The sequence below is a fragment of the Humulus lupulus genome, chromosome 6 (genome assembly GCF_963169125.1).
Source record: "Humulus lupulus chromosome 6, drHumLupu1.1, whole genome shotgun sequence".
Lineage (NCBI taxonomy): Eukaryota > Viridiplantae > Streptophyta > Magnoliopsida > Rosales > Cannabaceae > Humulus > Humulus lupulus.
This window is the reverse complement of record NC_084798.1, coordinates 14875965-14899882: the sequence shown is the minus strand read 5'-3', so window position 1 is coordinate 14899882 and position 23918 is coordinate 14875965. Positions and strand designations below refer to the sequence as shown.

The window sequence follows — 23918 nt, the reverse complement described above, 5'->3', positions numbered from 1 at the left end:
TGCTAGTTTTAAAAAAATAATAATTTGCTGCTAATTCACAGTAGATTTTATTATAGGTTTAATATGATATTATTTTAATAAGTAAGTTTAAATTTAATTAGATTTTATTTAAGTTATAAAATTTTTATTATTTTTAAATAATTATCATTGTAAAATATTTAAAAAATATTATATTTTAATTTGTTTAATTATTTATTATTTTAAAATAATTATCATGGTAAAATATCTGAAAAATATCATATTTTAATTTGTTTAATTATTTATTATTTTTAAATAATTATCATTGTAAAATATCTCATTTTAATTTTTTTTGATTATTTATTTTATTTTATTTAAGTTTAAGAGTTTATAAACTTAAATATAAGAATATTCTGTTAAATATAAGAATATTCCATTAAAATTAACTTAAAAAAAATAAAAAACCGTTAAAACCAAAAATTGCTCTTATCTACACACTTATTATTATATAGAAAAGATATATACATATATATCATATAATTGAGAAACTAATTTAATTCTAATATTATTCTTTTTTATTTTATCTTTCATTTGCAAAATTTACACAATCCAATCATACATATGTAAGGTGGGTACGTACGTAGAACAATATATATATATATATATATATATGGGTGGATAATATTGAGATTCTACTACAAAATCAAACTCAAATTAAGCCTCATAAAAAAGTGATTGTCATTATTATTTGATATAAACTCTTAATAATTAGATTTAGTCCAAGCCAAATATTTTGTTTTATCAGGTTATTCATTTGGTTTTTAAGTTTGAAAGTTCTATATATATATCATTTGTTTATTTAAAGTACAAATATTCTGTATCTAATATTTTTTTCTTGCTTTATAAATTATAGTTTTTTTTCCTTTTTTTAACTAGTCTTTTGAAACTTACGGCTCAAATTTCAAACTACATTCAATAATATAATGTGCCATATCCTCTAGTGTGTGTAAATACTTATTTAGAAAGAAAAAAAAGTCTTCGCGCTGTGTAAACTAAGATATATAAATATAAATATATATAAAGTTAGAACAGGATATTCCCTATATAATATTCCGAATAGCTGGATCAGATCGAAACAATTATATGTTAATTGGTCAAAATATTGTATAGAAAACCTTTTCAGAAGTTTGAATTTATTACTTGGGATTAAAGATGCACATTTTTTTCCATAGGGACGGACCACATGGATCCGTTTTTAATAGGATGGCGATTTCTCGTCTAATTGGGAAATGGAGTAGGGATTGAGACAATTAATTTTCCATCCCCCGACGTTAATCGGGATTGTAGTAAGGATGGCACTCCACACCACTCCGTTTAAATTTTTATTTATTATTTTAATATTTTATATATGTATGTGTTTCATATTTTTTTTTATGTATATATTATAGTATATTAGTAATATTTTAAAAATTTTAAATTTTATTTGAGATGATATTTAGTATTTTAAATTATAAATATTGTGTAATATTTTAATATTTTTATATAATTCACAATTTTTAAAAAAAAAAATTATGTTTTAAATAAACGAAACTTCTGAGGATTTTCCAGCCCAATAAGATCTTTGACGAGGAACACACAGGGACAGGAATTAAAATGGTTAGAGACGGATAAGGGAGCACTTCCGACCGATTTCCAATCTGTTTTGTGCATCTGTACTTAGGATAGTAGACAATAATTAGTTTTCTAACTATACATATAAATGAATAATAATTAGCTAATAGACAAACCCTTTAAATAATTAATTTTCTGGACTCGGAATACACATCATTGTCAACCATTATAATTAACAAGCTCTTTTTATGACCTTTCATTTCAAGCGGTTGAATTTTCAGAGCAATTAATGTAACCATCTTTATTGAATTACTGTCAAACTTATCTGGAGTAAGCAAGGTAAGGGAAGAAAAGTCTTAGCAGACAATAAAAGTTTGTTCAACACACGCTTATATATCACACTACCATAAATTGAAGCCTTATTCGTGGTGTTTGTTCATCACCAAATCTTGTTCTTTTGAAAATGTGTGGTTTGAAGATAGTAATGGCTACTGCTTTACTGTACGTGGTTTTGATTCTTGGAGGGATATCTGGTTCATATGGTCAGCTAAGCCCAACATTTTACGATGAAACATGTCCCAATGTGACCAATATTATCCAAGATATCGTTGCTGATGTTCTCACCAATTCCGACCCTCGAATCGGAGCTAGCCTCATCAGGCTTCATTTCCACGATTGTTTCGTTAATGTACGCAGACCCTTTTTTTCTCACAAAAAAATAGTTGATTTCTAGTATATATATATTTATCTATGTGAATGTAACTGAATAATTTTTTGAATTGGAAAATGCAGGGTTGTGATGGATCGTTGTTGTTGGACAATGACCCAGCAAATGGAATTGTGACTGAGAAGGATGCTGCGCCAAACAACAACTCAGCCAGGGGATTTGAGGTTGTGGATAGAATCAAGGCTGCCTTAGAGCAAGCTTGTCCTGCTACTGTTTCATGCTCTGATCTTCTTACAATCGCTTCAGAGCGATCTGTTTTTCTGGTATAATTACAGTAATAATAATAATTCATAACATATTAGGAGAATTCTTTTAGAGGGCTTTACTTTAACTTTACGGTGGGGGCGGTGGGGCTCTTCAGTGTTCTCAATTCGTGAACAGTTTTTAGCGCGAATTTTTTTTATGATTGTGTTGTTTAGAATATCTTGCAGATTTTCAGAAAATTTTGAATAGTTTATAGTACTGAAAATTATGTTCAAACACGTTGCTTTCCACGCGTATAAAAATAATTAGTCACACGTGCAACATGTTTAAACCTAGCTTTCGATACTGTAAACTATTCAGAATTTTCTAAAAATTGTGTCAATTGCTAAATAGTTACAATATATACAGTCATAAAAAAAAATTGCACCAAAAACTGTTCAAAGGTCGAGAACAATAAGAGTCTCACCGGTAAAGCTTAAAATGAAACTCCTATACGAGAAATTCCCAATATATATTTATATATAATAATATAGAAAATTGAATGAATGTTTTGGTTATGGCAGTCAGGAGGTCCCGGGTGGACAAACCTGCTAGGAAGGAGAGATGGGAGAATAGCCAATAATTCAGGTGCCCAAAGACTTCCAGCTCCCTTTGAAACCCTAGACATTCTGAAGGACAAATTCTTGGAATTAAAGCTCGACACCATCGACTTAGTTGCCTTGTCAGGTCAGCAAATAAAATTACGAGTTTTATTGCCGGTAATTTAGTATTAAGTCTTACATATAACATTTAAATAATGTACAGGTGCGCACACATTTGGAAGGGGTCGATGTATAACCTTTAGTGATCGATTATTCGATTTCAATAGCACAGGGCTTCCTGACCCGACCATAGACGCAAACTACTTACAATTTCTACAAGATCTATGCCCTCAGGGAGGAAACGCGTCTGTGATAACAAATATAGACCTCACCACACCAGATCAGTTTGACAATAAATACTATTCAAATCTGCAAGCTAATAAGGGGCTGTTCCAGAGTGACCAAGAGCTGTTTTCAACCCCAGGAGCTGATGATGTCATTGAGTTTGTCAACAAATTCAGTGCAAACCAAACAGCTTTCTTTGAGAGCTTTGTGAGTTCTATGATCAAAATGGGGAACCTAAGTCTAATCACTGGTTCTGATGGAGAAATTAGATTGGACTGCAAAAGGGTTAATGATGTTTTGGTTGGATCAGGTGATTCTGGTGTTTATGTTTCGTCCATCTAGTTATTAAGATCATCCAATGAATAATGTTTGGCCTTGGATATATATTTCATATTTATGTATGAGTGGTGTTCACATAACTTATGTTATCAATGTATTTAAACTTATGTGTTAATAAATTAATGATATTAATTAAGAGTATCCACGTGGAAATAATGTCTTAATATTATATGATTTATATAAATATGGATTACTATACTTATTCCAAAGAGTGATATTGATATTGTGATACCTTGTTTCCTAACATTTAGTAATTGTCATTATATGTCTTTTATTTATTTTGGAGTGTTTGTTATTTGATATTTTAAGTTGTCTAATACAATATAAGTGATATTTTATAATAATTATTAAATTCAAATGTGTATGCGTGCCTAATTTTTTTATGGCCGTGAAAAATAGCATGTTTGAATTTAGTTTTCGACACCATAAATTATTTATAATTTTTTTAAATTTTGCAATATGATCTAAATAATTACAATATACACAATCATTAAAAAATAGCGCCAAAAATTATTCACAAATCAGAAATACAAAAGAGTCCGACTCTTTTACCATAGAATCCTCTACAAGAATATTTTTAAATTGATATTTACTTAGTCCACGGGTTTTAAATTATTTCTCATATCTTATAAAAATCTATAAGAAATTTTTTTTAAATAAAACAAAATTATTAAACAATGCTTACCTTTTGAAATAAAATTTTAATCTAAAATTATTATAAATAATTTATTTGTTTTTTAAATTAATTTTTAAAAATATTTTATATTTGATTAGAATAACTAATTTTTTATACAATTTTATAATAAAAATTCATTTCAAAAAAGTAATATAGGGGAAAGTAAAATGAAAAGAGGAACCTTTCTGTGCCAAAAAAAAAAAAAAACCGTTCTTTCTGCCTAATATCCCTGTTTACGAGACCGACGACGGCGATGGAAGAATTGGAGTGTGGTCTCAACGAGGGTTGTTTATCCGTCTCTACTTTGCCAGACAAGGGTCGTTGCCTTTTTGCCACCAGACACTTCTATCCAGGTCTCTCTCTGTTCTCACTTTGAGCTCAGTCTTCTAGTAAGTATCGATCGAATTACTTTGTTTGTGACATTATAAGATAAACTACGCTAAACCCACCAAGGAAAATTAATAATATTAGTTCTGAGGCGAATTGGGCAAGAAAGAAATGAAGTGTTTTTGAAATGTTGTGTGGAAGAAGTAATAATAGAATGGAATGCTCTTGCCATTTTCAGGGGAAGTCATTCTGAGAGAAAGGCCTTATGTTTCCGTTCCTAATAATAAGTCCAGATGTGATGGTTGTTTTAAGACGAGTTCTCTTAAAAAATGTTCAGTTTGTCAGATGGTTTGGTACTGTAGTAGCTCATGTCAGGTACGCTCATGGTCATGGAGACTTTTTTATTTGATCTTTGTGTATTTGTGTATATATGCTTTTTGCTCAATCATTAATCGGTTTGATATGATTTTTAGAAGGAAGAGTGGAAATTGCATCGTCTTGAATGTGATGCTCTTTCAAAGCTTGATAAAGAACGAAGAAAATGCGTTACACCTTCTTTGCGTCTGATGCTCAGACTCTACATTCGGAAGAAATTGGAATCCGAAAGGGTAAGCTAAGAAGTGCTTAGTTTTTGGATTATCTCTTCTGGGTATTTAACTTTTTGTTGAATGAGTTTACAAAACAATTTCTCAATTGGGTTTACAAAACTTTGATATATGGGATAACCTGTTTCACTCATTTCTTTATGCTATTGCTACTAGATTATTCCTGCTACTGCTATGGAAAACTACAAATTGGTGGAGGCATTGATCTCTCGTATCCTTTTCCATTCTTTTTTGGTTCAATACCCTAAAATTACCTTTCTTTTTGCTAGAGTTTGTGTTTGGTTTTCAATTGTTTTGCCTTGACCCTTTACAAAAGATATGTCGGACATAGATGAGAAGCAACTGGTGCTCTATGCCCAGATGGCTAACCTTGTCAACTTGATGCTTCAGTTGCCTGATATCAACATAAAAGAGATTGCAGAAAACTTTTCCAAGGTACTCTTAAAAACAGTTTCAGGAGTTGTGCCCATCATAATTTAGCACATATCTGTTATAACAGTGCTGTACGAATTTTTTCTCCTTTATCTCCTGTAAAGATAGTAATGCTCTTTAGTTTTCTAACCTAAAACTATTTACATGCTTACTTTCTTGATTCCTGGTCTTACATAAGCGGCAATGAATTTGGTTGTACTCTGTAAGACTGACTGATTGATCTTAAAATGAAACTTTTTGAATTAATATCCTTCTCTATCTATGTAGCTTGCTTGTAATGCACATACCATTTGTGATAATGAATTGAGACCCCAGGGGACTGGACTGTTTCCTATCATTTCCATTATTAACCACAGGTAACTATATCAGTTTAATAATGGTAGTTAACAAATTTAGTTGATTGATATGTTTTAGGTACCATCCTCCTGATTTCAACTGTTAAATGTTTTTGGTGCTTAGCTGCTTGCCAAATTCTGTTCTGGCCTTTGAGGGAAGATTAGCTGTCGTACGTGCTGTGCAACATATACCCAAAGATTCTGAGGTAACATATGTTTTCTTGGATATTAACAATTTTTTATTATTAAGGACAACTTTGTATCCACATATATCTTGTTGTAGAATTTCCAAACATGTATTTAAGGTGATAAAGTTGTTGAGTCTTAGTACATTTGACCTGTAGAGAGTAGAGACAGATGCAACTCTGATAAAAATTTCATTGTAGTAGGGAGTTTAAATATCACTAGGGAATCTGCAAAGAGTGTTCTATTAGATGACCCTTAAGAATTTCCCTCTCCTCTTGATCAGTTTCATGTCATTTATTCCCTCTTTTTGGGTTTACTTCTTGATATTACATTAAAAACTTGTAACAAATGTCATTTTCACTTGTAAATATGGTAGACACACAGAGAGCCAGCTTGCCTTTGCACCCAGGTGAAACAGGGAGGATTTGATGGTTTATGAAAAACTGAAATGAACATTTTATAATGCGCAATTGAAAATCAGGAAACATGTCACTAGGTTGCTATAATTTCAAGCTCTAGTGTAAAATTTTAAGAGTATGTGCATTGCAGCATTATGCTTTCATATAATGATAATGGAATTTGTTGAAATATTTTTTGCTATCTTATAATGACACATTAAAATTATTTATGTATTATTTTGAGTTCATACAAACTTAGTGAAAAAACTGAGTAACTTTGTGGACTTCTCCTGAACATCAAAAGCCAATAGTGCTTTGTTTCTTTCACTGGCATAAAGTTTGTATAAATTTCCGGAGCCATCCCTTTTTTTTCTTTTTCTTATTTCTTTTTTTGTCTTGCATAGAGCTTACAACATCATACTCTTTTTTAAAAGATACTGGGATAATTGAGGTATGCTTGTATTTAAATTTGGGCAGTGTCATTATTTGTTTCCATTTCACATGTATTATTTACCCTAAATTGTGTAAAACAGAGGTTCACAATCTAGTAAATCCTCCATAAAACTTTCAAATTTTTGTTTGCGTTTGACCTCCTCTGAATAAGATCAGTCATGTAAAGAACTTGTAATAAGAGTGAAAGATTGGTTTTCTCCATGTAAAGTTAAGGAGAACTTGGTTTGCCTAGGTAAATGAATTCTAACCATATGTAAATCTATTTGGGAGCATAGTCATTTTGTAGTGAGAACAATGGGATGTCTTTATGATTCCTAGAGTCTTTCTCTGCCCTCTACTCGGACAATATGCTATGTTGCACGAAAGTTTATGGAAGACTGAAGAAGTGTAAATTTTGATGGATAAAGAAGTTACTCAGAGTCTTAAATTTTGATTAAGCCTCTTTGATTGTAGAACGCATCTCTTCTCGACTTTATAAAGTGTAAATTGTTTCATGAGTGACTGAAAAAGAAGCAACATTGTATAATTGATTTAATTAAGGATTGGAACATTTGCATTTATCTTCTTCAATGTTTTTTCACAAGGCCTAATATCTTGCTTACTTCCTACATAGAATTCTAAAATATTAGTAAATTTAAACACATAAATTATAATTGCGTAGATTTATTTATAAATTTATGGTTATTATTAGTTATCACCGCGTAAAACTAAAGCTCCAAGGATTTTATCTTATCTAACAAAACCTTTGCTTATATTTATCTTCATATGTAACTTATTAGGTGTTGATAAGCTACATTGAAACTGCTGGAAGCACTCTGACTCGTCAAAAAGCTTTAAGAGAGCAATATCTCTTCACTTGCAAATGTGTTCGTTGCATCAAATTGGTACTTACTAAGTTATCTTCTTTCTCACTTTTTTTCCCTTCTATCATGCAAAGATTTTGCCTTCAGTTATGTTTCGTTCCTTTTCTTATATGTAATTTTTTTTTCATTTTTTTAATTGATACGTCACTGAAAGGGTCAATCAGATGATGTCCAAGAAGGTGCAATTCTGGAAGGTTATGGATGCAAGAATACTGGATGTGATGGCTTTTTGCTACGTGATTCTGGTATTTAGGAAGGCCGAAAAAAGTAGAATGATAAGAAATAAAAAAACATTTCGGAAGGCGACTGACTATTTCTGCTTACTTGATATCCAATGTTCAGGTGACAAAGGATTCATTTGCCAACAGTGTGGACTTGTTAGGAGCAAGGAAGAAATAAAGGAGTTAGCAAGCGAAATAAAATCACTGTCAGAAAAGGTTCTTGATTCCGTATCATCACAAAGTATCCTTTTACTTCTACTGCGTGCTCAAATTACTGTTTACATCCATTTTGAAACCATGATTATTCTATTGATTTAATGTCTCCACAATTCTATACCTGGAATTCAATTCATAACTGCAATCTAAAATGGATCATTAGTTTTATGTAACTTTGCTGATGGGGATTAGAGTATATGTCATCTATTATTCCAATCGAGGTTAATCTTTGACTAAGATTAGATTACCAGGAAGTAATCACTACAGTTACTACTGAGAAACTGCAAAGAAATCTGTGCCATCGTTTTTCAATCAGCTTGATGCAAACTCGCGACAAGCTTCTGAAGGTAACATTTATGCATCTCTCCCTAAATAATTGTTGTTGTTTTTAAAAAAATCTTTTCTTTTAGCCATTTTACCTAATAAAAAGAGAAAGGGTGTGTTGCAGTCAGGATATCATTTGCATGTACTTTAAAATAGTTCTCACCGATGGCAACAAAATTGTACTTTTCTTCAGATGTTCATGGAGTTGCAAAACTGGCATGAAGCTCTATCGTATTGCAGGATGACCATTCCAGTATATGAGAGTATGTTTGCTTTCATCTCATATCAATATATGAAAATATGTTTTTAAGCATTTACCTCCTTAAGCTGGTAATCTAAAGGGTGAACATAATAATAATAACCAAGTAAATTCAACTCTACTCCTCAATTTAGTTTTAAAACAAACGCTTGTAGAAAAAGTTAAAACTTTAAATTAAGCTATAACTATTGCATGGTTGAATGATGTTGATTTTGTTTAAGAGAGGATGACGAATTTGAACTTGAGACCTTAACACTAGAATTTAGCTCTTATGAAAAATTGACATGGGTTAAACAATTTAACCTATAAACGTAAATTATGTTAATTTGTGAGATGTAATTTCTTGAGTTTTTGTTTTAAGTATGTAATTTACCTGTCCTAACAGATGGTATGGGATGTTTTGTTTTATCTATATTACCCATGAAGAGATTATAGACTCACTTTGGGATGGAAATTACCAAGTTGTGGAACATGACATATTAGTATTGATAATGATTGGCACTTGATGTTTGATCCTTTGCATTGCAGGAGTATATCCAAGCTTCCATCCATTGCTTGGTTTGCAATATTATACATGTGGCAAACTTGAATGGTTAGTACATTTTCTCAAATTTTTTTGTTGAGTTTCATTTGTCATAATTACTTCTCAATTTCATAGCCAAGTATTAGTGTAATTACATAGGAGAACTTTTATTTATTTTCGCCTGAAAATTATAATTTATATAGATATATATTTTAAGTTAGAGGACTTAGTTTCAAACTCAAATTTGCAAATTTTGAGAATTTCCATAATTAAGAAGGGAAAGAATATACTACATTGTACTTGTTCAAAGTTTAATATATGAGAAATTTAATTCTCTAGAGGCCAAGGAAATAAGATACCTTCAAGTTGAACCTATAAACTTAAGAAAATGTTCTACTGTTTTTCATAACATAAAATTACTGCCCTTGTACGAACATTAGCTCCTTGCTCAGTAATTTTTATCTGAGTAGTAATGTGACATGAGAATGCTTTGTGATTGAGGATTATGTTACAAAAAAGTAACAAGGATTGTTGCAGGTTTCTTGGGGAGACAGAGAATGGTGTGAAATCTCTAACCAAGGCAGTTGATATACTTAAAATCTCTCATGGAACCAATACACCTTTTATGAAGGAGCTGCTGATGAAATTGGATGAAGCTCGTGCCGAAGCCTCTTATAAACAAACTCTCACCTAAACACGACTGAAAATCTTATTTTCTGCTGCTTCTCTTAACTTGTATGGGATTTTGTCTATTTGATTACACAATTTTTTTTGGCCTCTGCTTTAGAAATATAATTTGTCATTGTGAAGGTAATTATAATGTTGATGAGCAAAAGCCATGTAGAAGAGTATTGGTAATTGTACAATGGCAGAAATAGTGATGGCAGTAATACTGAAATTGAACCAAATGGAAATGGATCTATTCTTTTGTGCACCATCATTATTCTTCAAGTAATTATCAATACATTACTACTAACACTTTTTAATTCCTTTTATTTTAAATATTATTTTTCACAAAAATAAGTAAATTACAAATCATTGCAATGAAAATAATTTTATGCAAGTGAAAAAGTTCAACAACCGAATTAAAATACAACATCCAAATTAAAAGAGAGTATATTCTTTGAGAGTTTATCTATAGGCATTTGGCAGTAGCAATTAATGTCCAAGTCAATTTACTCAATGCTATCACACATATCTGCTGCTGCCTCCCACTGGCACAACCTTTTTTCAATTTATTTAGTTACTCATTTTATTCCTTGGACCAATTAATAAATCTAACTTATTATTTGGGTCAGGTCAGTTATAAACAAAACCAAAGGGAATGCAGTCATACCATCAACTCAAGCATTTCAGATATGGACATGATTAAAGTGCTTATTTATAAGTATTCAAAACTCAAATTTAACATGCTTCTTTTATTTGGAAAAATCATTGTTTAGTTATACAACACAGAAGGAAAAGAGCATAATACAATTTCAGGAAAACCATTAAACCATGGTAGTGAAAAGTCTGCCCTTGATCCAAACTTTGGCTACAGGCAGAGGCTGCTTCATTGCCAATAAATAGCCCGAGTACAAATGCCTTCTTTAAGAGAGACCAATAACCTTTCCAGTAGTGGTGTCGAGATCGATTTCGTAGAAGCATGGCCTGGTAGGAAGTCCTGGCATTGTACTCATTGTTCCCACCAAAGGGTATATGAATCCAGCCCCAATACTACCCCTCACATCCCTTATCGGTAAGACAAAGCCGCTGGGGGCTCCTTTCGCAGCTGCATTGTCTGAAAATGAATACTGAGTCTTGGCCATGCAGATGGGCAGACCTGAAAACCCTTGCCTGCTGTACATCTCAATCTGTTTCTCCGCCTATTTATGCAAAAGAAAACTTCATTTCATGAGTAAACCATGTAAACTTTTCCATGAACTTTAACTACAACTACATTTTTTATTCATTCACAGTATATGTTAATTATGACACCAGGAAAATTTGTAGTGTCTAAACACAAAATCATAAACCCTCTCTTTAATTCAGAAGTTTTGTTCTTAACAAAACATTGTTTCATTCTTAAATAGAACTTTCTTTTAGTCTGAAATCATGTTTGTTTGGGTTCTCACATTCATTATCATTTAACCTTTGAACAGAAATTCTTGTATCAAAAAAGTTAACATACATTGAATATGTTGTAGAAGCTTTACCTGTTCTGAGTATTCAACACCGCTAGCACCATATGACCTTGCTATGGCCTCAATCTTGTCTTTAATACCAATATCCAAAGGATATAGAAACTTCAACGGTTGTGTTACGTTCTCACAGGCTTTTTGAACAGCAATTCCAAGGTCTACCTGAACATCATAAATAAGTTTATTAGTTATAGAAGGCATTTCTAGCATTTCTCCCTGTTTTTTCTTTAGGGCCAAAAAAGGCTCCCCAAAAAATAAAAGGCCCGCACACACACTCTATAAAGTCAAGAAGGAGAACATATATATAGAGAGAATTAGACATTGCAAAATCGGTTGTCAAAAACTGAATTACTAGATTCACTACTAAATCCATTGCTTTCCTATACACCATAGTTCTTGCTTAGCCAACATTATTGATTAACAGCAAATCTTGGGCAGAATCTGGGATTCAACCTCAAGTTGTCATAATTTACATCATTGCATGTACTACTAGGTTCAGCATTAATTAAATTAAGAGGGAGATTATTGTTAATCAAGAAAAGCAAAGAAGTTCTGAAATCAGAGATGATTGAAACTATGTAAATATTGCAAGTTCACCATGTGCAGAACAAAAGACCAAGCTCTCAATACTACAAGGACCTACCAATGAGTAAATAGTAATAAGTAACAGTACTACTTTGTTAATGCATAAAGTAATTTACCGCTCCTCTTCCACCATGGGCATGGTGTGAGCAAATAACAGCATCATATGCCCCAGCTGCCAATGCAGCATTTCTGACTGCAAGTAACTCAGATTCAGCATCAGTCGAGAACTTGTTCACAGCAACAACAACATTTACACCATAAGATTTTGTGTTTGCAATGTGCCTGGCCAAATTCACACAACCTGCTTCAACCAGACCAACATTCTCCGTCAAGTAGGCATGGTCCAGGGGTCTCCCAGCAACAACTGCTGGACCACCGCCATGCATTTTCAGGGCCCTTATTGTTGCCACAATAACTGCACACTGAGGTGTTAAGCCACTATATCGGCACTTTATGTTCATGAACTTCTCAGCACCGATATCAGCACCAAAACCCGCTTCAGTGACTACAAACCCACCTGGTCCCACCAGTTTCAGTGCGATCTTATCAGCCACAATAGAGGAGTTCCCATGAGCAATATTTGCAAAAGGGCCAGCATGAACAAGAACTGGTGTTCCTTCAAGCGTCTGCATCAAAGTAGGATTGATTGCGTCCTTCATGAGGACAGTTAATGCACCTCCCACACCAAGATCATCAGCAGTTACAGGATCACCAGCCTTGCTGTTACCAATCACCATTTTTCCAAGCCTCTCTCTCATATCAGCTAAGGATGTTGTAAGGGCCAAAACTGCCATTATTTCACTGGCAACGGATATATCAAACCCTGTTTCTCTCACCATTCCTTTCTCTTCTGGCCCCTGGCCAATAGAAATCTTCCTCAAGAAGCGGTCATTTACATCCATTACTCTTCTCCATGTAATAGTTTCTGGGTCAATATCTAACCTAGCAAACATTTTAACTTCTTCTGGTGTGAGATCCTCAGGCCTGGTCTTTGTGATACCAAGCTTTGTCAGACGTCTAAACATGATGTTACTAAAGCTGCGCTGCCCTTCTTTGTTTGGGGGGCATAACCGGTTGAAGAGAGCCTTATCTGATTGGCTTGCCTCATGGAAAATCCGAGTATCAATGGCAGCAGCCAGGAGATTGTTTGCAGCTGTTATTGCATGAATATCTCCAGTGAGATGAAGATTGAACTCATCCATCGGGATCACTTGACTGTAACCACCTCCTGCTGCACCTCCTTTGATTCCAAATGTTGGTCCTTGTGATGGTTGACGGAGGCATGTAACAACCTAAAATAGGAAAAGGACGGAACTTAAACATAGTTAGTACGTGACAACTACTCCAGACTTAATTTACACAGAATAGTAATGACCCATGTTTTTCATGATTTCTGTGTCATCAAGTAAATTATTTGAAACCATATGAAACATATTGCATAGGCTATGCTCCCAAGGACAGATGGAAACTCATTTCCTAGCACTGTTGACAGAATCCTATCTTAGCACATGAAGGAAAGTATCATAAAAGCACATGTGGCCTAAAACAGAAAGTAGATTGCAATATATGACTCAATACTCAGAGACTAGACAACATATTTTACACAACCCAATTCATGTACCTTCCTCTTCAAAAAATTAAAAGGTTAGCATTTTAATGTCAATATTCATAATAAATAAAATATAAGTGAGGGTAGTACTACAGGACTGTGAGCATGCTAATTTCAAAAGTTGCTCAAGCTTAACTCAGAATAACTAGTACCTCGTTCAAACAAATTTCACGCCTAACTCAAATCGGTTTATTCATATATAATCTCTTTACTTATTTGTCTCGGGTGTGGCAAGCACCTTCCCTCAGAAACAGGCAGAAAGGAATATAGATCTTCTGATATAATCGTTATTTAAAATTGTGTAGTAATTGAAAAACCGATTCAACTTTTACTACCAACAAAGTAATTTCACTAAACTAAGCAATGGAGAAAAACAACGAGAACCTTTAAGTGATAAAGCTACTGTTGTATATATTATATATAAATGAAAAACAGAAAAGAATTTACCTTCTTGTCAAGATAAGCACCCAAAGCTTGACAAAGTCCTACAGTAGTGGTAGACTTGCCCTCTCCAAGGGGTGTTGGAGTAATTCCCCCAACCACAACATAATACCCATCTTTAGACCCTTGAAGCTCATCAAGCGCAGAAAGCAAAACCTATAATGATCAAACAAAAAAATTATATGTAAATCAAGTCTCCACAGAGTACAAGAAAATATCAGCAGTTCACATTGTCTTATAGCCCCCCAAAAAAACACAATGGAAATGGGAAACACTAATTAAACATTCATAAGAAGGAAAAACTACACTAAAATGATCCTAAGTTCCTTCTATTTTCTCAGCAACCAAACAAAGCTCAAATCAAAGCCACTACCCATTGAAAATATACATATATAAACAAGACAAGACAAGACAAGATCAAATCAAAATGAATAACCTTGGCCTTGTATTTTCCATAAAGATCATAATGATCAGGACTGAGATTGAGCTCGTTGGCAATCTCAGAGATGTGAAAAGGGTCAACCGCGTTGGCAATGTCGATGTCAGCTGGGACCGGAGATGCCACCTCCAACTTCCTCAAAGTCTTGGAAGAACCCATTACGAATCTTTTTCTGGGTTATTCAAATCTCGGCCTGAAATTGATGGGCTCTGTAGATATGAAGCTCTTTTGGCTCGATCAATCAAGCTTTCATGGAGAGAAAAAGGAGTGAGCTTTTTTCTACAGAGTTGAATTTTGGAGAGCTTTGATTTGTGTGTGGTGTGATTTATTATTATAATTATTTTTCTTCTTATCCAGGTCCACGTGGCAACTGGGGTCAGAACCACGTGCGCTTTTGCAAATTTTTATATTAATTAAATACCACTAAATTAGGGTCATGATAATAGAGTGTTAAGACAACAAATATAAAGTATAATTGATAATTATTGTTGAAAATATTTTTAATAAAAGTTTTCACGTGAAAATTAATATATTTCATTTTTAAAAATAAATACATTTGCTTTTAAGGATCTACACCTTGGTTCTGTATTTTAGTTTAATTTTATAATGGACCATTTGTTTTTTAAAAAAATATATTTATAGGCTATGCGTTTGGTCAAATAATTAAATATGGTTCCTCAAACTCAAATTCAGTCAATATAATTTCAAGAATAAATAAAAAAAATTTCCTGAAATATACATGTTAGTGAAATATGTGGCTTATATTAAATTTTTTTTTAGGGACTAATAAATTGATGATGTGTCATTTTGTCTATTAGCACTATTATGTGTAGAATAATTAATAATTTTGCCTCATGAACTTTAACTTATACTAAATTGTACCATTTTTATTAAAATTAATTTAATTTTTTTTTAAGAAAATCTAATTTTTTTTCTTAAAAATAATAAGTAAATTTTTAAAAAAATTAAAAAAAATCATTTTTAAAGATTAAGAAGATAAACAATACTAAAAATTTCAAATTAATTAAATAAATTTTAAAATATTTAAAAATTAAAAATCTAATTAATAACAAATACTTTTTTTTCTTTTACTATATAAAATAAATATATCTTAAAATAAAAATTAAAATAAAGTCTAAAACAAAAAATATTCCCTTTGTCCTCCTCCTTTCAAATTATATTTTTCTAATTGTTTAAGCCCTTCGTTCTTCGCCTCTTCTTTAATTAAAAGTTTTTTCTTTGTTTAAATATTTATTTTAAATTTTCATTCTAAAATAGATTTATTTTATATAATAAAAAAATGAAAAAGTAAAAAATAGTTATTTGTTATTAATTAGACTTTTAATTTTTTTAAGGATTTAATTAATATTTTTAAGAAAAAAAATTAGTTTTTTTAATAAATAAAAATGGCACAATTTGGTAGTGTTGACGCCGTTTTTCGTCAACAGATAAAAGAAGAGAGCACGTAAACAATTAAAGACAATGGCCAAAAGAAACAAACGAATCAAACACACGATTTTTTACGTGGTTCAGCAGTTAAATCTGCCTAGTCCACGAGTCTCTGTTATTAATCTCAAGATTATCTCTGAATAATTCTTTAGCATGAATTCTACAGAGTTTTCTCTCGAAGATCAGAATTTCGGTCCTTTACAATAGTGTATGGCTTCTCTATTTATAGAGAAGGTTGCCGAATACTATCCCACATATTTTGGGTAGTTACTCTTTTGTGAATAAAACTAAATGACTTTAAATGCCTTTAATCAGATAAAAAAGGAAACGTCCCTGAAGATCAGGGAACGCATAACTGACTAAATAATATCCCACGATTCTTGGGGATTTATATCAATAAATGAGGATTACATCTCATGTTTACAATACTTGTAGATGTTCAAGGTGGTTATAGCGTATCTCCAAGGCTTTAGCATCTCAGGTTTCATGTCATTGTGCGAGCCACTGACATCTCCCGAGCTAACGTTGCTTTCGAGATGGGATATCGAGCTCAAGACCCATGCTCCGAAGTTCCTGAAGATGAGGGTGTTCTCGGAGCTACCTTTCGAGATCGAGACCGTTTCGAGATCACCGCATTCGAGATCATATATCATACTTTGCAGGCTCGACTTACAATCCTAGAGCACCCCCTAACCCTTACGAGACCATTTAATGCGAACTCAGCTTTCGAGGTCATATTTACTATGGCTCGAAACCTGGGTATAACATCTTGCCCCCTCAAAAGTATTTGTTCGAATCCTAAGAGAAGGAAACTTTTGAACTACTTTTTCTGGGAACCGTACCGTCACACTCTTGAAAATGGACACGCGTCAGCCGGGTATTGCTCACTTTAGGCACTTGAGTACCTTGGGAACACGCCCACGATCGTCCGTCTGACAACTTTTCGGCGCCTTCTTGTCATTAATCCCCATCCGTTCGATCTAGTGAGCATTTCACTCGACGCTCCCGATTAACTCCATTTTTCCACCTATATATACAAGACCTCCCCCTTCGTCTTCTTCTTCACGTTTGCTCATCATAAACAAGAAAAGAAAAAACAACCAGAAAACCAGACTCTCTTAAGAAGCTTCTGTCCTGCGCATGTTTTCTCGACCCAAGAAACAAAGAAATCCTGGTTTGTTCGAGTCAGTGAGTTCTTTCTTGCAACCTCTTCTTCAATCGACGATTTCGCTGCAATCACCATCACTGTGTAAGTACGCCATTTTTGTTGTTCTTTTTATACTGTATTTGCTGTGTATGCTAGTTTACGTTCTTAGCATGATGCGATAGGAGGTTTTGAACCGATAGGTTTTTATGCTTTCTGGATTTTCACTCTGGACGTTCGTCTCTGGTTTATACCCAGTTTTGACGTTTGAATGTGGTTTCTATTTTCTGGGTTTTGAAGTTCTTAGGCAACGTTTCTTGTACATTAAGCTTTTGGATAAAAACATGGGTTTTGACAAATGCACAAAACCCAAAAACGCTTTTCTTGGCTAACCGCCACTCTCCTTTCCCTTGAATTTCGGGATTTTCAAAAAATTACCCACACTCCTTTTCTTTTTTCGTGGAATACACGCCCCTGACACTTCAATAAAGGGTCTTAGTATTTAGTCTCGTTCCTAAATCTCCGAGCTCATTCCATCAAGCTCGTGACTCTTGCATGCATGGCCCTCACCATTTTTTCTTTCTCATTAGATGTCACAGAATCTGGAAAGACGGTGGGGGTCATTGTGAGCCATCCCTTACGAGCCTAAATTTCCGAGCCCAGAAACGCTGTTCGCCCGGAATCAGCGTCGGATAAAAGAATACGAGCTTGCTCGCGAGCAAGAAGACATTCGAGCCCACTATCGCCGTCAGATAGACGAGGTCATCGAAAAGAAGAGAAGAGTTCTTCGGGAGGCCATCTATCCGGAGCCCAACCCAGGACCTAGGCCGATCCCCCTCGACCCCGCGTTAAGAGTCACGGTTGCGTATCATCCGGGGGAACTCCAATTTTCGTTAATGGCGGAGCCTTCGTCTTCGCAGCCTAGGAGGGAGATGTTCGAAGCTGAGTTCTACCAGAGCTCGGTTACCACCACCGACCAAATAACTGACATCTTGGCCCTTCATGGCCTCAGTTCGTTAGACACCCTGAAGTGTCGAGCTCCGGCTAATCACGAACGGAGCTGCTTCGCCCCTGGTGGCCGCGATGCCAGTGTGAAATACGCGGCCTGGAGCCAGGAACATATAAGGGCGGGAGCTCTGCTGCCTTTGAAGTCCTTTTTCAGAGACTTCACTGATTTCATTGGGTTGGCTCCATTCCAACTCAACACCAATTCGTACAGGGTGCTGTCTGCCCTGAGATCCTTGTTCCACGAGCTGCAGTGGGAAGGACCCTCGCCTCAAGAGATTTTATATCTCTTTTGCTTGAAAAGTAACCCCTCCCGAGCTCGGGGAGGGGATGGGTTTTACTATCTCTCGAGCTACCCTAAGGAGACAAAGATTTTTGAAGATCTTCCAAACCACCCTCCTGACTCCAAGAAGGCTTTTTTCTGGACAGACGTTCTGTTCCCGTCTCGACATCGTTCTTTCAGGCGGATTCGTAAGTACTCTTGTTACTACTATTCTTTTGTGCTCGGAGTTTTAGCCCTTAAGACCATACTTAGCTTAAATGTGCTTCGCCTTTCAGCTAATTTTCAGCGTCCCTCCCCCTCCAAGACAATGAGGGAACACAGAGAGGCCTTGCTCGGACTTCCTTACGGCAGGAGGTCTCTCTCATATCTTCTTCATGAGGTCCAGCTCCGAGCCTGTGGGTTGTTGGGAGAAGGTCAGTCAACCTCTGACTGGTCTAATAAAAAATACGAACGTTGGGAGGAGGTGCCACAGCCCACAAACACCCTTCTTCCGAGGAGAGAAAAGAGGGCACCTCTCCCAGTTCGCTTGAGGAGTCCGCGATCTGGGAACAAAGCCAACGACGAAGCCTCGAGCTCGAACTCAGATGAAGGTAAAACCCTTCCTACTTCGAGAATGTGGTCCCCCACTTTGCTAAAACACAGGCCCAATAGACTAGTCTCGTGCCCACAGGATAGATACCACTTCTACATATGGAGTTGGGTAGATGACTGTGTCCATAGGTTTGATAGTGGGCTCGGGAAATATGATACCATGTACACCACGGACGAGGTGTGGAATGGGATAGCGGTGTAGTACGGGATCAATGACTATAGGGACCTCTCGAGGTTATCACCAACTTATAGGGAAGGCACCCCCCCCCCCCCCGCCTCTTCTGAAGACGGGGGAATTTCATGGTCCCCAAGCTCAAGCTCGGGGAAAAGTTCCATTTAGGTTTTTTCTACCACCACTCTATACGTGATACTGAAGTAACTTGTACACCTCTTTTACTGACTCACTGTGTTGACTTGTGCAGGCGATATGGACTCCGACCTCGACGCCCTTATCGACAATGCGGGAGCCAGGAGGAGAAAACGCCCCAGGGCAGGGGGACTGAAAACCAGCCAGCCTAGGAAAGGCTCCAAGAGATTTAGGAAAACGCCTCCTCCTCCCCCGCCGGCTTCGAGCTCTGCTACTGCGTCGACTGGCCAGACTAACGCCCCCATGACGATGCCATCCTCGCAGGCCGTCGTTTCTGCGGTGGCACCGGCCTCGCAGGCTGGTATCCCTGCCGTGGTCGAATCCCAACCAACTGTGGCGGGTCAAACATCTTCTGCTCAGATCGCCAAGAGACCTTCTGTTTCTCGAGCTCAGAAGCTAACCATTTCCACCCATATGGACTCGTATGTGGTGGATAACGCTGCCGGACCCCATGGAACTACGCTGATTTCGGACGTCATGTCCCGGATCGGCCAGAGCTACGACAGTTTCGAGGCTCCTCAGTGGCAGTGTCTAACTGGCACCCGAGATCGCACTGTCCTGTACGAGAAGAGTATCGAGCACACTGTCGCGGTAAGTATCCTTCTATATTCCTTTTGCTTACATTCATACTGTCTCGAGGCTAATGGTGGTTTCTTCCTTTTTCAGGCTCTTGCTTTCACTGCCCAGCTCAATTACGAGCTGAACAACGAGATCCATTCGAGCAGGACTCACGCCCAAGAGGAGAGGGACCTCCACCTTAAAGCGAATGATGATCTGAAGGCGGCGAATACTAAGCTCGAGGCAGTGGTTAAGGAGCGTGAGGAAATGGCCAAGGAGCTTGGAAAGCTGAAAAATGAGCTCGAGGAGCAAAAGAAAGATAACATCCAGCTTCGGGAGACCAATAAGAAGCTCGAGGAAGACAAGACCGCCACCTTCCACCTTATAGAGGATGTCAAAACTCGCCTTACTGTCGAATACAAAGAAAAGAAGGAAACGGTGGTCGACTCAGCCATGTACCGGATGTGGGCTTATAACGAAGAGCTGGACACCAACTTTGTGGGTCCCCACGAGGCGTCGTTCCTTGAACGATGGAATGCTCGGCTCGAGAAGGAAGAGGCTGAACGGCTTGAGAAAGAGAAGGCTAAGCAGCTCGAGAAGGGAAAGGCTGCTCCGGGTACCGTTTCGGAGGAAGCTCAGGGGGACAGTCATGCTATTCGTCCTGAGGGATCCGGTGCCACTGATGCTGAGAAGGCCAAGGAGACTCCTCTTTACTGAGTCTAACCTCGGGAAGATCAGTTATCGGGGCTGCGTCCCCTTATGTAATTATTGTAATTTATGCCCATGGGGCTGATACAATTTCTTTAACTAATTCTTTTACATGCTTTACATTTCTTGGCTCGAAATATTTTGCACATTTTTATAATTGATGAACCGGTTATGTTTATTTATGCATACAAACATAGTTTGGATTTAGGCTCGAAATTCGATGCATTCATGCATAGTTTATTCGAATTATCCGTTTCCGACCTTGTTACTTATCAAGGTCGGATATTACTTTAACCATGAACTCGAAAGTACTTATATGGTATGTAATATGAATGATTTGGTTATCTTTTTAGTCACTTTTCCTCTTCCTCAGTATTTTGGCTCCGAGGTTATGAGTTCGAAACTATTTTTCTTTAAGATATTCCAGCCTCGACCTCGACATATTTCGCAATAGGTTTAGGTTCCCATTTATCATCGATCGATAATTTGGCTGGTTTGTTCCAAACCTGTTAAGCTTGCACATCTGGTTAACCCAAACGTTTTAGGTTTTTGGTAGTTCGGTTATGTCCGAACTATCTAAGCCCGCGTATTTGGTTATATCCAAACACTTTGTATGTTTTTGATAACTCGGTTAAGTCTGAACTATCTAAGCTTGCTCGGTTAAGTCCGAACTATTTAAGCTCGCGTATTTGGTTATATCTAAATACTTTATGTTTTATTTATTATTTTTTATTTTTTAAGCTGGTGGTATGTATACCAATGATGCCCCCTTAATATCCTATGAGTGTGACCATAGGTTATTAAATTAAGAGAGATTGCAAAAATAAAAAATAAATTACATGCGAAACAAAGTAGACATGTTATTCAAAAACAAACTAACAGATAAAAAATCATGGTTACAGGCAACACTTTTCCTATACTATTGATAATAAGGTCTAAGGTGTTCGCCATTCCATGCTCGTGGTATGAGGCTCCCATCTAATCTCGCAAGTTTGTATACGCCAGGGCGGATGACTGATTCTATCTGGTATGGTCCTTCCCAGTTTGGCCCGAGTACTCCTGCTGCTGGATCTCGGGGTGCTAAGAATACGCGTCTCAATACCAGATCTCCTACTCCGAACTTTCGATCTCGAACCCTTTTATTGAAATATCTTGTGGTTCGTTGCTGGTAAGCAGCATTTCTCAGCTGAGCCTCCTCCCTTTTTTCTTCGATCAAGTCTAGGGTTTCTTCGAGCTGAGTATGATTGGAACTTTGGTCGTAAATCTGAGTTCGAATCGTTGGAATTTCGACCTCAATGGGCAACATTGCCTCGCAGCCGTATGCTAGAGAAAATGGGGTATGTCCAGTTGATGTCCGAGCTGTAGTTCTATATCCCCAAAGGACTTGAGGTAATTCCTCAGGCCATCGTCCCTTTGCTTCTTCCAACTTTTTCTTCAAAGAACTTTTGAGAGTTTTATTAACGGCTTCGACCTGACCATTCGCCTGAGGGTGGGCCACTGACGAAAAGCTCTTTATTATGCCGTTCTTGTTACAAAAGTTCGTAAATAAGTCGCAATCAAACTGGGTTCCATTGTCAGACACAATCTTTCTTGGCACTCCATATCGGCATATGATGTTCTTTACCACGAAATCTAGGATTTTCTTCGAAGTTATGGTCGCCAATGGTTCAGCCTCCGTCCATTTTGTGAAGTAATCAACCGCGACCACAGCATACTTTACTCCTCCTTTGCCGGTTGGGAGTGAGCCTATGAGGTCGATGCCCCATACTACAAAAGGCCATGGGGATGTCAACATGGTCAGTTCGGAAGGTGGAGCTCGGGGTATCGTGGCGAATCTCTGGCATTTGTCGCACTTTTTCACGTACTCGAAAGAGTCCGTTTTAATGGTTGGCCAGAAATATCCTTGGCGTATAATCTTCTTGGATAGGCTATGCCCCCCGGTATGGTCTCCGCAGAACCCTTCATGAATTTCTTCAATAATCTTCTTTGCCTCGGGAGGAGTCACACATCTGAGCAATGGCATGGAATACCCTCTTCTGTATAGCCTTCCGTCCAGAGTGGTGTAACGAGGAAGTTGATACATTAGTTTCCGAGCCTGATTTTGATCTTTTGGAAGAATTCCATTTTCGAGATACTCAACGATCGGGCTCATCCAGGTCGGCTCTGTCTCGATCATACACACATCTTCCTCGTCAGGCTCAGTAATACTGGGTGCTGACAGGTGTTCTACGGGTACAACATTCAGCTCCTCATTTTCGGCGGAGGTGGCGAGCCGAGCTAAGGCATCTGCATTTGAGTTTTGTTCTCGGGGAACCTGTTCGATTGCATAAAACTCAAAAAACTCTATTGCGGACTTTGCCTTCTCCAGATAAGCTGCCATTTTTGTGCCACGAGCCTGGTATTCTCCCAAGATTTGATTAACCACGAGCTGGGAGTCGCTGTAGCAATGTATAGCTTTGGCCTTGAGCTCTTTTGCTATTCGTAGTCCCGCAAGTAAAGCCTCGTACTCAGCTTCATTATTAGATGCTTTAAAGCCGAACCTTAACGCAGAGTGAAATTTGCTCCCTGCAGGAGTGATCAGAATAACTCCTGCCCCTGCTCCATTTTCATTTGACGAGCCATCGACGTAGAGTTTCCACAGCTCGTGGGCCGTGGTTATTACCTCGTCGTCGGCTATACCAGTGCACTCCACTATAAAGTCTGCCAAGGCTTGTGCCTTAATGGTCGTTCTCGGATGGTAGGTGATCTCGAACTGTCCGAGCTCAACAGCCCATTTAAGGAGTCGACCAGACGCCTCTGGTTTAGACAAGACTTGCCTTAGTGGTTGATCTGTTAGTACATGGATAGGATGTGCCTGAAAGTAAGGGCGGAGCTTGCGAGATGAGTGGATTAGACTGAGGGCGAGCTTCTCCATCAGTGGATATCTTGACTCTGCCCCCAGTAATCTTTTACTGATATAGTAGACGGGTTTCTGTA

General features: G+C 36.6%; 3 protein-coding genes across 4 annotated transcripts; 2 read left to right on the top strand and 1 right to left on the bottom strand.

Moving 5' to 3' along the window:
- The first annotated feature begins 1850 nt into the window (after positions 1 to 1850).
- On the top strand, positions 1851 to 3921 carry LOC133781723 (peroxidase A2-like). Its single transcript, XM_062220795.1, has 4 exons — positions 1851 to 2257; positions 2362 to 2559; positions 3064 to 3226; positions 3305 to 3921. The coding sequence occupies exons 1-4, from the start codon at positions 2033 to 2035 to the stop codon at positions 3766 to 3768; spliced, it is 1050 nt and encodes a 349-aa protein (XP_062076779.1). The 5' UTR covers positions 1851 to 2032; the 3' UTR covers positions 3769 to 3921.
- Positions 3922 to 4610: 689 nt separating this feature from the next.
- Positions 4611 to 10520, top strand: LOC133781720 (histone-lysine N-methyltransferase ASHR1-like). Of its 2 annotated transcripts, none has more exons than XM_062220792.1 (14): positions 4611 to 4794; positions 5007 to 5143; positions 5242 to 5376; positions 5530 to 5584; positions 5690 to 5808; positions 6073 to 6161; positions 6265 to 6346; positions 7957 to 8061; positions 8195 to 8285; positions 8383 to 8502; positions 8721 to 8824; positions 8995 to 9064; positions 9589 to 9652; positions 10121 to 10520. In XM_062220792.1, the coding sequence occupies exons 1-14, from the start codon at positions 4695 to 4697 to the stop codon at positions 10275 to 10277; spliced, it is 1428 nt and encodes a 475-aa protein (XP_062076776.1). In that variant the 5' UTR covers positions 4611 to 4694; the 3' UTR covers positions 10278 to 10520. The 2 variants fall into 2 exon arrangements, with proteins under 2 accessions (XP_062076776.1, XP_062076777.1); XM_062220793.1 differs by having other exon boundaries at positions 4697 to 4830.
- Positions 10521 to 10981: 461 nt separating this feature from the next.
- Positions 10982 to 15139, bottom strand: LOC133781719 (formate--tetrahydrofolate ligase). The gene is made up of 5 exons (XM_062220791.1): positions 14835 to 15139; positions 14405 to 14554; positions 12465 to 13640; positions 11779 to 11925; positions 10982 to 11448 (listed from the first exon to the last, which is right to left on the bottom strand). Exons 1-5 carry the CDS (start codon positions 14994 to 14996, stop codon positions 11173 to 11175), a joined length of 1911 nt encoding a protein of 636 aa, XP_062076775.1. The 5' UTR covers positions 14997 to 15139; the 3' UTR covers positions 10982 to 11172.
- Positions 15140 to 23918: the final 8779 nt, after the last annotated feature.

Bases quoted from the DNA above. Each gene is read 5' to 3' on its own strand.
- LOC133781723 (XM_062220795.1), top strand. From the start codon at position 2,033: ATGTGTGGTTTGAAGATAGTAATGGCTACTGCTTTACTGTACGTGGTT. The intron at 2,258-2,361 runs GTACGCAGACCC...TGGAAAATGCAG, and splicing joins TCCACGATTGTTTCGTTAAT to GGTTGTGATGGATCGTTGTT. The intron at 2,560-3,063 runs GTATAATTACAG...TGGTTATGGCAG, and splicing joins CAGAGCGATCTGTTTTTCTG to TCAGGAGGTCCCGGGTGGAC.
- LOC133781720 (XM_062220792.1), top strand. From the start codon at position 4,695: ATGGAAGAATTGGAGTGTGGTCTCAACGAGGGTTGTTTATCCGTCTCT. The intron at 4,795-5,006 runs GTCTCTCTCTGT...TGCCATTTTCAG, and splicing joins CACCAGACACTTCTATCCAG to GGGAAGTCATTCTGAGAGAA. The intron at 5,144-5,241 runs GTACGCTCATGG...TATGATTTTTAG, and splicing joins ACTGTAGTAGCTCATGTCAG to AAGGAAGAGTGGAAATTGCA.
- LOC133781719 (XM_062220791.1), bottom strand. From the start codon at position 14,996: ATGGGTTCTTCCAAGACTTTGAGGAAGTTGGAGGTGGCATCTCCGGTC. The intron at 11,926-12,464 runs GTAAATTACTTT...TATGATGTTCAG, and splicing joins CCCATGGTGGAAGAGGAGCG to GTAGACCTTGGAATTGCTGT. The intron at 11,449-11,778 runs GTAAAGCTTCTA...TTGCATAAATAG, and splicing joins GTGTTGAATACTCAGAACAG to GCGGAGAAACAGATTGAGAT.